The sequence below is a fragment of the Tyto alba genome, unplaced genomic scaffold (assembly GCF_018691265.1).
Source record: "Tyto alba isolate M040663 unplaced genomic scaffold, T.alba_DEE_v4.0 Super-Scaffold_11, whole genome shotgun sequence".
Classification (NCBI taxonomy): Eukaryota; Metazoa; Chordata; class Aves; order Strigiformes; family Tytonidae; genus Tyto; species Tyto alba.
This window is the reverse complement of record NW_024881273.1, coordinates 2,523,187-2,536,817: the sequence shown is the minus strand read 5'-3', so window position 1 is coordinate 2,536,817 and position 13,631 is coordinate 2,523,187. Positions and strand designations below refer to the sequence as shown.

The 13,631-nt window shown below is 42.3% G+C and overlaps 1 protein-coding gene across 6 annotated transcripts in view; it reads left to right on the top strand.

The window, feature by feature from the left end:
* Positions 1 to 13,631, top strand: part of LOC104359916 (DAB2 interacting protein) — a 208,363-nt gene that overhangs the window by 76,113 nt on the left and 118,619 nt on the right. For 5 of the 6 annotated variants that reach the window (XM_042786636.1, XM_033005642.2, XM_042786639.1 and 2 more), the window contains exon 3: positions 13,414 to 13,532. In XM_042786636.1, the coding sequence (XP_042642570.1) occupies positions 13,414 to 13,532 (119 nt within the window). Of the gene's footprint in view, positions 1 to 12,969; positions 12,989 to 13,413; positions 13,533 to 13,631 lie in introns of those variants that run through there. The other variant, XM_042786638.1, reaches the window with a different exon arrangement.

The following is a 13,631-nucleotide window of genomic DNA, read 5'->3' as shown; positions in this document are numbered from 1 at the left end:
TTCAAACTTTAGTTACCATGGAAACAAGATTCACTTTCTCCTCCATACTGTTGCTTTTCCTCAGCACTGCACTCGGATAAGGAATATCAGAGTGTATTTGTCCTCACCACCCTTTTTTTTCCCTAGAGAACAGTGGCAGTCACGGCTGAGGCATCAAGGATAATTTGAGAGAGAAATGATACAAGCTATAACACCTTTCCTGAGGTATCCAGGTATTCCGGGCCTGGCGCTCTGCCAGCAACTTTCCTCCGTAATTACTGTGGCTCATATCTTACCTGCAACATTCTTCAAAGCACCAAGGAAATTAGCTCCAGAACTAATCATGTCTTTATTTCCTAAAGCTCTCGGTGTAGTCGGGTACGCCGTTCTGCGGAACGGGATTCACAGTGATCAGTGTAACCTGCCCCTGCCTGCCCGCGTCTCCTCCCTTCGTTCCTGTCACTTGCAAGATCATATCCACGTGTTTCCCATGCTGTGACAATCCGGCCTGGTGGCAGTAAACGATCAAGTTCCCGTGCCTTCTTTGCAACTGGTGGGAGATCTGCCTGCGCGTGTGCTCCGGGCGGTGGCGTGCGGAGCTGGGGTGACCCGTGTGATGTTGGCCGAGCAGCGGGGCGTGCTGAGGGGCTGCGCCGTGCCCCTGCCGCCTTGCCATGACCCGCAGCGTCTCTGCTCGAGCTGTGCAGTGACCTCGGCAGCCCACTGCTCCAAGGCATGCGGGTGGTGTAAGGAAAGGTGGAGTCCAAGTCTGTGTTCGCCTGTTTTATGCAGATGTTGCAGGAGTGGGTGGAATCAAGGATTAGTTTTCTTCCTATGCTAATCTTACTTAGCAGTTGATTATCTGCTTTAATACTGAGAGCAGAGATAGCCGTGTCTTTAGACACACTTGGGGAAATAGGCCTGGAGATGGAACAAGATGGGAACTCAGCATGTCCAGGTAGTGCTCCCCCATATCCTTACAACCGTTAGCTTCTGAGCACTGCAGTCACCTTTCAGAAGAACAGGGTCAAACAGGCATCCATATACCTCGCTTGGTGTTTTGTACCTCCCAGTGAAAGCTAGACTTTTTTAAAGCTTTACAAATAGTAATTCAAGTTTTGCTAATATTAGGAGGGAGAGGATACCTTTGCAGGAAAGGAGGCCCTCAGAAAGCCGCGCGAGTGGTGCGGCAGCTGGCTGTAACTGAGGGGCAGCACGCAGGCCGTGCCTGCCGACTGGCTTCAGACCTACTTTAAATGAAGCCTTCCTTGATAATTAGCAAGTGAGTCAAAAACAGTTAAGGAATAAATGAATGAGACTTAAATCTGCCTGATAGAATTGAAATGTCCTGCTGGGTGACAAAATTCTGCTTTAAAGATAGAAAATCCACTGCTAATAAATTAGTCAAGAAATAATCACTGCTAAGATCCAAAAATAGAATCTGCCACTTACAATGTCTGTCTTATTATTTTGAGGGATAAAACAGCAATGAGCTTAATTTTTGCCTTCAATTCTTGAATGATATTCTTTTTGGTTTATATCTTTGGCAAACTTTCAGTTTGAGTGTCCTGGGAAACATAATTGTCAGCTGCATAGTTTACTGCTACCTCACATCACATTCTTCACCACCTTAACCCAAAGATCAGACACAAGGTACAAGTTTAGGAGGAAAAGGAAAGGAGTAAAGGTGGAGAAAAATAGCAGGGAGTAGTCTTTCTTTGTTTTTAATTTCAGTTTAAATGGATGATTGAATATTTGTGATTTCATCTGAAAAGGAAAAACTGTTGGGTTCTTTTAATTTTTATTTTGCATAGAGAGGGCAGGTAGAGACCTCACTTCCAGTCTCTAGATGGAAGTGTGCGTATTTCTAGCCTCCGGTTTCTATTTTAATTAGGAGGGGACTTTGAGATTTTGAGAACTATTTTACAGATTTATAAAACCACCTAAAGTTCTTGATTTTTTTTTGTGGCATAATTTCAAGTAGAAATATTCCTTCTACCCCATTCTAGGGATTATTGCCTGTTACAGTCCTAAACTTTCGTAGTCAAAAAATTGTCTGATCAGTGTGTCATGAAGGACAGAAAAACTGAAATCAAGGCTGGTATATTCCTGTACATTCATATGTGTGTTATATTTATCCCTTCATTGTAATTTTTCTCATTTTTTTCAAAGCTGTAAACAGAAGGTGAATCTAACTGAAATACTCATTTTCATAAATTTTAAGGTTAGGACAAATGAGCTTCGCCTAAGTGTTTTCACAGTGTCTGGAAATTAAGTTGTCTTGAAAGGCAGATAGGGAAAAATGCAAGACTGATGTATTATCTGAATTATAGTAGGTATTCACTGTACCTTTACAAAAGTTAACGTTTTTGTTTGATTGCAGCTGTAATTATTGCTGAATACAAATGTTCCAATTTAAGCTTCAGAAATGCAGTGAAAGTATTTGGAGCCAAGAGCATCTGCCTGAAACATGAGTTTCATATTTGAATGAGTAACTTTTACTGCAAAATTACACCATGAATCCCTACATTCTAGGGATAATAATAATTTTTTATTCTAAACATATCATCTACCAACTGCTTTTTAAAATTTATTGGTCTAGCAGCTGGTTTTGAAGAAAATGTGTTATTAAAAACACACAAGATTTGTCAATGAAAATGCAGCAAGTTGATGTTGATATCTTTCTGTAGACTTAGAGTTGGTCATCAATATTGTGGAAAATGGGGTTATCTCTTCCAGTATTTGCTCTGCTCTGAAGATTTCAGATGGAAGTGAGTAGGCAGATGCCTGATGAGTAGATACAGCACGACATCCGTGTGCTGCTCCAAGGCCATAAATCCAAGTAGGGAAAGCACATATAAAACACACTCATGAAACAGTTTACTCTGTATCATATAGCAGAAGTGGACTTTAAAAGAGAACATTAATGTAAACAGATTTATGGAGATGGTTTTCTCATCTCCCCTGTGCATTTATTGCTCATCTTGGAGAGCTCTGATACCTGTTTTAGCATGAGGCAATGTATTTGAGTGGCTAGACTGCTGGCACAGGAATGAAGCATTCTTGAGAAGTAATCTTGGCTTTGCGGTTTATCTGCTGTATAGTCAGTGTAGCAAATCATTGAGACACCTCTACCTTCAAACTCGTTTCCTCTGTGACCTGCCAAAAGAATCTATTTTGACAGTATGTCCTACCTGCTATCCCACCTCTACCTGTGCTCCCCCATTTCTCTCCTCGGACAGTAGGCTTAGTGAAGCATCTTCCTATGGACTGTCTTTTAAAAGGCACACTCTCATTTCTGATACTGTAAAAGAATGAAGTTAATCTGCTTTATATAAAAAGATACCTTTTTTCCTCAAATCAAAGGGCAGATTGGTTTATCCCGACTACTCATACTCAGGTTCTGTACCTGGTATAAATGTACTGAGCCCAGTGGTCATTTACCCACTGGAACTGAAGTTCCACCCCACAGTGACGGTTCCAAAGTGCAGCTCTTGAAAGCTCGTGGGCTTCATAGAGCGTGGCAAAAGCACCCAAGGACTGTGGATCAGGGTGTCTGTGGCCATATGCCTTGCACTGAATTAGTTACAACAGCGAGCAGGACCCTTTATGGAGTTATATACCAGTACGTTGTGCATAGGCTTGAAGTCTTAGGAACCTCAGGTGTTTTCACTTGGATGCCTGCTATAAAAAGTCTTGAGTGATAGAAACCATCAATCTTTGCAAAGTTTGGTTGTTTGTCATGCCTGAATGGGATTACCAAGCATCCAGATACACATTGCTACCATGTCCTATAAATTCTTTATTTTATCTCCAGTTAAATCACAACTACATTTTAAAAGCAGGTTGAATGTAATGATTCACAGCTGATACTGAGTGTTTAAGTCATTACTATGCTACCAAAAGTATTGTGAAAGTTTAAATTTATAGGAGTGTGAATAATTTTCTGTCAGCTGGGGATTATCCCTTTTAATCTAAAAGGCACTCATTCTCTCCATATCTGAGGTTTCAAAAATATTTGCTTGATTGGAATCTGTTGCTCTCCATTGTAAAATAAATCTCTTCCATGTACAGTGTGTGGGAGACTGTAAATGTGAAACTTATTACATTATTGGAAGTCAAATACTTAAAACTATATCATAAACAATTGAAGTCTCTGAACTCATAGGATACGTTTCAAAGTGTTGAGCAATGCTGTAGCTGTGTATCTCTTGGGTTTGGGGTTTTTGTTTGAAGTCACTTAAACTCTCATGAGTCTAATCCAATGAGGATGGTTCTTTAAAAGAAAATGCACGGAAAATTACTGAGGGATTTCTTAGGAGTCTGGAAATTGCTTTTCTACTTATGGATTTCTACCTTGTACCGGGTATTTGCTGAAAAGCTGGGTGTTTCCCCCAGCAATGCGATGGATGCCAGGTCTAGAGTAGCTACGGTTTTTGAGAAGCTGTGTCTGGAATAACTGCAGGCATATCTGCCATTCCACAAGTAAGAATGGGCATTTTTTGAATGCAAACAAGGTATTAGCCCAGCTCGTATGGACTCACATGTAAGGTTTTACAGATGCATACTGCCTGCAGGCTTCCTTTCAGAGGTCCGTGATCTAAACTGCATGAACAAGAGTGCACATCAGAAAGAAGCCATTAAAATACTGTCTTGGAAATTATTTGAATGAAGCATGATATATACGTGACAGCCATCCTGGCTGGCCTTCCAGAGTCAAGATTCAGTTGGCTTAATATGCAGGCAATTATCTGCAGTAAAACAAATTATAATACACAGCTAAGCTTTGAGATTTTAGGAAAAAAAAAAAATTCTATAAGCCTAAACTGGGGGGAGTGAGCATGTTTTGATAGTGATACTTTGAGGAGTTACAGTTCATCTGTATGAAAATGATTCTGGGCTTCCCCGCATTGTATGGTAAAGGGAAGTAGAGTCTCAACAACCTTAGGCCTATTGTTAACGTTTTTGGTATTCCCCTCTCCTTCCTGACTGTATGAAATTCAGTCTCCAAAGCTCCAACTAAGACCAGCTTGCTTTAACCGTTCAAGTTAAATGCCTTATTTTTCTCTTTTCATAAATAACAGTAAGAATGACTCTCTCCTAGAGGCCATAGATGTTGGGATGTTCCCTCAAATTTTCCCTGATGATCCTCACTGTGGCTGGATTAGCTTGTTTCTTAAAACCTTACTCAGAGAAATGTCTGTCTTTATGTTACTCAATTTTACTCTTTGCAGTAACAGGTCCCAGAATATGGATAAAGTGCTGCTTTTTGTTTGCTTTCTAAATGACTGCCATAATTACATTAGAAAGCAAGCTTCACGTACAGTGTGAATCCTTTTTTTCATTTAGACACTGCTGGGATCTTCAGGGTCTATCAGGAGGCACTTTGCTTAGTCCTGAGGTTGTCAGGACATAGTTTTTCCTCTGCTGCAATTACGACCTGCCATGGTGGTTGCCAGCACTTGGTTTCGGCTTCTGTTCAGCAGTGACAGCTTTGTTCTAGGGGACTAGAGATGCTCAGGAACCTAATTAGAGCACAACTCTCTAAAGAGGGAGAGAAGAGAGGAAGGCGAGGCTTGGGGGCTCTTTTCCTGCATTCCAAGGAGAAGCAGAGTCTTGGGATGGCCACAGCAAGCCTGGTTCCAGGAGCTGCGGGACAGCTCCTGCAAGGGGTTACCTGGTCTCACTTCTGTTCACCTTTGTGGAGCTGGCACTGCCCAGGAGGTGCTCCGCTTCCGTCAGGATTGTTCTCCCTAAAGACAAGCAAGTTCTGTGTATAAACAGTTTGTCCTCTGGGATGCTTGACTCCATTGTGCCAGTTAAATTCCTTCCCAGGTGGCATCCTTGCTTGGCTTCATCTGGGCAGGTTTTTTTCTAGTCGCTCCCCTCTTTGGGTAAATAGCTGGTTTTGTTCTTCAAGGTTACTTGCATTCTACCTGTATCTCTATTTCTTCATTCATCCCTGATTGCTCAATTACCCTTCTCCTACCTTCCTAAGGAATATTTATCTGTCTTGTTCGGATATGAAATGTTGACAGTATGATAATTACAGAGCTGTGAACAAAATAATCCAGAGTAGTGTGTTTTGGTATTTTTTAAGAGGAGAACAAGAGAATCCAAATTGAAGAATCAGATGATCCCTGAATAACAATGGCTGTTGAATTTCAGTTGTTTTCTAGATTCTTCCTGGCAGTTGCATTCCTTCATTCGGACTCTATAAACGTCCCACCTGTTCCACGTGCACGTTACATGCAAGTCGTCAGCGCGAGTTGGAGAGTGCAGAGACTTCCCAAGTTCTCTGTTATTTTGCCATAAGGCCTTGGCTTGCATGAAGTTGTTTGGTAGTTCTCTTGGTCAGGGGCTAAGGCTGTGTGCTGGGCAAGGCTGCCTATTTCAGGGGCTGGGAGAGGAGTCTTTACCTGCTAGAAAAGATCAGAAAAGGAACAGAGTGCAATTCTGCAAAGAAACATCTAGCTGAATATTGGGAAAAATGCCCTGAGAGATACGTGGCACTGAGAGCTGCCAGTCTTGGTAATTCTTTCTCCAGGGCAGTGGGAGAAGGCGACATTTTCAACAAGATAGGTAAAATCTTTACAAAAATAGAGCACAAGCAGCAATCCTTTAATGGCCAGAGGTGGAAAAAGGATGAGATGTTATCTGCTGAAGCTATTGCTGCTTCTATCTGTGATTTGCTGATACGTGCATGAATTAGATTTGCCATATTTGTAATTAACCCTCAGTGCCTCTCATTTGACGTAATTCCAGTTTTCATGACCTAGACAGACCCACACTGTCCCTTTGGTGACCTGTGGGACTTCAGTGCATCTTCATCTGATTTTTCAAATGGACTGAACTGAGTGTCTCCAATGACGCTGCAAATTTGATTAATCTTTTGCCATAGAAGGGCAGTGTTGCTAAGCAGCACTTACCAACATGAGCTGTTTCTCACATTCCGGGACTGCTTTATGGCCTGGCTCACAGACATACCCTCTCATGCACTTAAGTACTGTATCTCCGTGTTTATTCTCTAACTCTGGATGCCAGAGCACAAGTCTGACCACAGTGTGTGGAGTGGTAGGATTTTTGTTGCCATCTCTCACTGGACACACAATGTTTTATCAGCTATTTGTTCATTCTTTTGGGTTTTATCCTAATTCCAAGGCACCTGTGTCACAGAGGGGCTTTCCTTATCCCTATAGAATAATGTTTTAAGGTAACATCAGTCAGAGCAAGTTGGTGATTCATGGATGGGTGTTACTTGCTCTTACTCTCAGATGTAAGAGTTCCTTACTTCACCTCATCTGCGTATTTCTTTAGGGTCTCACAGGATGACTGGGAAGGATCCTGAGATTTATGAAATAAAATTTAGAAAGAGAAACTGAGGGACTTTTCCCCCACTTGAAGAAAGTCATGCATTCAGCATCCTCTAAACAGAAGGGGTAATACATGGTAATGTATGTGTGCTTTTCTAGGCCCAGAGATAATAAACTGTTTTTGTTTTCCTTTTAAGTTCACATCTCATGTGCTCTGCAGACTTTTGTGGGCTATTGCTCTCCTTTGCCTTTTCCCTGGGCTTACATATTAGGCAAGTCTTCCCAACTGGAGCAAGCTGGGTTTTGTCATGTAGACAGAATTTGGCTTTGTTGGTTGATAAACTTGCAAGGATATAGCTTCTCAAGGTTAACTCAGCAAGGATTCTCATAAATTTGGGGATGTCTTCTACTTCAGATGACGCTCTGGCTGACAGTCTCCTGCCTACCATATGCCCAAGTTCAAAACGAATCCTAAGCAAGCACTGCAAATGCTAGAAATGGATTCTTTGGGGAAGGGCACTCCGTAGGGGCTATTCGGTCACCTCGCGAATAGAGTCCTTTATCGCATCTGACAGGAAAGAATCTGGGTGATAGGAAAACAACTTATAACTTGCAAGCTCAAATCAGAAGAGCTGACAGTAATAAATTATATATGAAGTGTTTGAAAGGGTACATACACTTACAGGCACATGCCTCTATGCACTGAACAAATAAAAAATATTTGATCCGTAAAGGTCAGTGGTATACATGAAATTCCCTTCCTTTCTTGTATCAATGCCAGGAGACCACTCGGTAGATTACTGCTGCTCTTGGGCTTCCGAGGGACACAGCTGATGCCGAAACTCACCCACAGTGGGTTTTTTTTTGGTCTGTGCACTTCTCACTGTAGTTCAATGCAGTCACATTCTACAAAGAGAATAGTAGAGATGCGCACTTAGATGTCTTTACTTGGTAACAAACAGTATCAAATGCTGCCCCAAAAAGGTTTCTATATTATTTTGAAAGCTAAGGCTAATGTTGGTAATTGTAGAAACAGGTGAACTCACTTTCTTTGTACATTTATATTAGGATGCTTAGCATTGTCAAGGCTCTACTTGGTTCACAAATGCAAATATTAATTATCCATTCTGTGGAGCCTCAGTAAAAGGGTATTCCCATGTACTGTGAAAGAACAGCATAGATGCTGTGCAAGAGCAGAAAAAAAAGGCTGACTCCAGAATTAGAAACTTTAATATGAAAATATAAGCTAAGATTCTAACACCCAGAATAAGGATAGGTCTGGTAGAAGAGATTTACTCCCAATTTTATACCTATAAGCTTATCGCTCATAGACTAGAAAAAAATGGACACCTGATATGAAATACTGCATTGCACATTTATACTTGCAAGTACTCGTTTATGACAGTTGCATTATTAAAAGTAGTGAAAAAAATTCTGACGTCCTCTCAAGTCCTCTGTAGTTGAGACTTGCTTGAAGTGAAACAAAAAGATATGGAAGAACTATAAAAATAACCCCATCTGTTCACTAGTTCCTGTCTTTATATGTCTTTATAGTGTTTACTCTGTGCAGTCTTTGGATAAGAGCATAAACCAGGACTCTGCTCCTTCAGCGTCCCTGGCGGACCAGCGCTCTGCCAGTGCCCGTGGGTCAAACCCTCACGCTCTGCCCCACGCGTGTTTGCCCGGCCTCTCGCCCTGTTCTCCTTGCTCGTTGTGCTTAGAAAATACCGAGAGCTGCCAGGACTCTTCCAAAGCAAGCTGCTCGTGATGCATCCAGCTTGATTTATTGATATATTATTTTTAAATTTTATATATATTATGTTTCCATGGTGCTGGCTTTTTACCTTTCAAACTTTATCATGTCAGTTCACTGGGAATGAACATTAATGGTGTGGGAGTCAGTTCCAGATACGAGACTTGCATTGTTACTTTATGTTTAACAAACTAGGAGCTCAAGATTTTGCTGTCTTTAATACTCTACTCAGTTTTGCACCCCTCCCTGCTTCTCTCCTCCTTCCAGTTTTCTTACTGTTGGCCCAGGGGGTGTAGAAGTATGGAGTTCCTGCATCTCAAAGGCATATGGTTCTGATGGGTTTGCACATATGCTTTAAAAGTATTACAATGTTAAAAATATTGAAATGTTATAAGATTATTTCCAGGTCTAGAGTAACTGAAAATGCCAAATTGAGAAGCAGGAAAACATAAAATGAGAATCCCTCTTTCTTCCATCTGCAGCAAGATGATGGCATCAGATTTTGGATTTGTCCAAATATGTAAGAAAAACCAGCCCAAATCGCAGCAGACTTAATTGTCCTGTTTTGAATTGTGCTTGTCCTGTTTTAGCTTAAGTAGCCTTGGTTGTGATTAAGCTATTCCTCTAAAGGATTTGTTTTGTTTCTTTTTGACTTCGTTCTTTGTGTCTTATTATAACTTCAGTCAGCTCTTCTGATTAGAGCAATTGTATTCCAGACTTGAGGATGACAGTCCAAACTGCAGAAACAAAACAAGAAAAGCAAGGCCCTTGCACTTAAAAAAGTGAAATCCCTGCACAGTGCAAGCTCTGTATGTCTTTTTCTTGGGAGGCTAGTTGAGTTCTGTGCCATAATTCGCTGTGGACTTTGCCGGATGGCAAGTGTCCATACAGCTCTGCAGGTTTGCATGCTACTGTGTTCTTGAACCAAAATGGTTGTCTCTACTCCAGTGACCCTAAAATATCTTCGTGTGGTCAGAAGTTCGGCTGTACAAGGGATTCATTTATATAGTTGGTACCTCTGCTTACATTTAAAAGGGTATTGAATGATTTACTTTCTGTCCACTGCCTAAAAGGAAGTTAATACTAGCTTAAGTTTTGCTTGATTGTATTCCAGCAGAACTTGAAAAGTCATTTGGGCTAAACACAGACAAATCTGTACTAAATCAAGCAGAAGCATCGTTCTCCTTTGCGCACGGTTTGCACTGTTCTGAACGTGCTAGCATGTCCAGACCTTGCAAGGCGGCGGAGTAAAAGCACCTTGCCCAGTGCCGGCGGTGCAGCCGTGCCACGTCCTGGCCGAGCGCTCCGGCAGTGCCCCTGCCCTGCACGGCCGGGCGCCTGCGCCGCGCTGGGTTCAGGCTCAGGTGGGGACCCTCAGCACCACAGGCTCTGGCATCTCCTGGTTTTCTGCTCTGGCAAATTCTGAAGGGATTCTTGGGCTCCGCGGATTTCTATTTTTTGTCATTCCATGCAGTCTATTAACTTCTTCTGAATGAAACCTTCCTAAATTAGTAGTTTAATCTTTTCTAAGATATTTTTGCTGGTGATAAGTGCTGCCCACACATCAGAAGACACACTTCTGCCCTAGACAGCTCTCACTATAAACTTAAAAGGATGTGAAGAACATACAATATAAAGGGCAATACTTTAATTACTGGAACTCACAAGAATGCAGCTAAGCTAGAGGAGTAGGCAATGTTCATAGGGTAGGATTAGCCTCATTTGTCAGGAGATCAGAATCAAATGTTGTTTAAAGTCATAAATGAAGAAGAAATGGATGATGTTCTTATGATCTCACCAGGAAAGCATGGCGGTCACACCCCAGGTTGGATTCTCTCTCTTGTATTTGTGGAGACCAACTCCTCTCTCTTTTTTTTCTTACCCCATCTGAGAATTACAGAAGATAATAATTCACACATTAGACTTTCTGATCTCTGGCATGCGCTATGGAGGTGCAAAGTATTGCTATAGCAGCATAATTTATCAGCATTAAAATCTCTGACATATCATTTTCCCAAGGAAGCTAGCAATGAAAACTGAAAATGGCACAGTGTGATCTCCTCCATGTATCAGTGAATGTAAAAACAATGGGAAACAGAAGGAAAGTAATGTCTTACTGCAACCCTAAATTCTAATTCCCAAATCAAGCACGAATCTAACAGTTTTCGAGATGTAAAATACAAGGTAGTGAAAGAAAGCTGTGATCATTTGCCGCAGAAAGTATTTGGATTTTTCCTTATCAATTCCCTGTCCAGAGTTCAAAGCTGTTCCTGGATTTGAAGAAGTGGCTTGATAATACGGTGACATATTTGTGGCTAGGCTGACAGCGATAAAGGAAGTTCAGTCTCTTGCTTCTGGACAAAAACTGCTCACCAGTGGCGTGTAGGGCAATATTGAATGATTGGCCAGTTGCATATTTTTGATCTTTTCCTTCACAGCAAATATTGGCCAGTCTCCATAGCAGGCAACCAGAGGCCTGACCTAGCCAGAAGAACAAGAGCACAAAGAGTTGATACCATGAGTATGAGGGTGATATCATGTTGTTATCGTGGGTATGAGGCTGGCTAAGGTCTGACTACCAAGGGGAATATCTTAGCAATGTTCTAGATAATGCAGATCCTCAAATTTGCTGTTTCATAGTCATGTTTCTTCATACCATAAAAATTCTCTAAGATTATTTCTCATGGATAAAGCACTTTTGAAGAGGCCTTTGTTATCTTATGCCTTGGCTTTGTGTAAGATGGCAAAGTGTATAACCTGATGGCCTGGGTTACATTCATCATGCTATTTCAATCATGCAAATAGCTCCTGGAGAAATGTTCAGTTCACATGAATGCATATTGCATACCTCGTTTGTAAGTAAAGTGGCACTTAGTAAATGTGAAACACCTTTGGTTATCTAGATGTTTCAAATTCTTGATGCACTTACAAACAGGAAAGTCACTTCCATAGCAAGAGCCGCACAGACCGCCTGAGGAAATTTTGCAACCTGAGAAAGACATAATGTGACCTATGAATATCCTAGGTGGGGAAGGAGTGTTTAAGTAGCATGAACAAATGACAGGCTGGATATAAGTTAGGCTGTGATTATCTTCCTGCAAGAAATATAAAGGGTATTAATTTATTAAAGGGAGCTGTTAAAGGCTACATGACCTATATCTATTCCTTAAGGTTGACTGGAAAAACTACTGAGACTCTTGAGTGGAGAGGAGAAGTGCTCTGTGGGTCCATCTGGGATGCTGGTGTAGTACCCTGTGGAAAGATAACTGTTCTTCTCACATTTCTTTCCTTATGCACAGCAAAATCTGTGCTCGACCCAGTGGATATCTTACCCCCTTTCCTGGCGATGGGGAAGGGAAGCAGCACGTGCAGAACCTCAGGTTGTCAGGGATTTGCCAAGTTGTTTATACCTAGCTAATTTATTTCTTTGGTATGATGGTGTATAAAAGGAACACTTCTTTAGGCTTCACCCCAAAATTCTGGTTTCTCTTTAAAATGCTGCCTCACTTTCTCTGGCTAATGTGCTTGACCCACTAGGATTATTCTCTTACGCTGTAAAGGCTGGGCACCACAGTAGTATTATACTTTTATTGCCTTATTTAGCCAAGAGATTAAATGTAATGTTCAGATTATGTAGAACATTAACTCCTAACAATAAGCAAATAACACATTAGAAGCTTTGCTATTAAAACGTTTAGTGCTGGCTTTGCTGTGGAGCACTACAGGAGCTGTGACTTATGTTCCGTGAGGGAGGAGGCACAGCGGAGAAGAAGGCGCTGTACGTTCAGTGCAAGGGTCTCTTGCTTCTGTAAAGGTAGTGCCTGTAGCTGCCCAGTCCAGATGCTGTGTTTACGCGTGCTTTATAGGATATTTTTCCAGGTAGCTAAAACCCCTGAGTCCAATTTTGCCAACCATGGCTGAAAACCTGGGGGGTTTCGATCAGGTAATTAAGTTCTTGCCCGTCTCCCGGTGGCTGGTGGGCGGGTGGTGTCTCGTACCTGTGCCTGGGAGATGGGCCAGCCGGAGCCCCGCGCCGCAGCCTTCTCCTCCCGTCAGGAGTTGTAATGTGCTAGTCTTGTCTTTCAGACAGTATTTTTATGTGAGCTGATGGTTGCCAGGGTAACGGAGGCTTCGGGGAGTCTCGCGCCGACGCAGCGCCCTGGCCTCGGCGAGCACTGGGAGCAGATGTTGGCGGCGAGCTGGGGAGCCGGGCGGAGGGCGAGGAGCGGCGGTGCCGGCAGCCGCACGGGAAGGGAGCTGGAGAGAACAATTTGCCTGGCTGCGCTCGGTGCAAGAGAGCAGGTTCAGGGCTCGCTCTCTCTTTCTCCCTTTTTTGTTGTAATTTAGTATTCTTGTCTCACCCCACAGGGGTTCCTCAGCCGTCGGCTTAAAGGCTCCATCAAAAGGACAAAGAGCCAACCGAAGCTTGATAGGAACAGCAGCTTCCGGCACATTTTACCTGGCTTCAGGAGTGTGGACAATGAAAGGTAAGAGGACGTTTCTTGGAGGGTGGGGAGGAGGGTGTGTGAGAGAGACTGAGGATATTGATTTTTGCAGCTCTTGTTGATATCTTGCTTATCTTATTC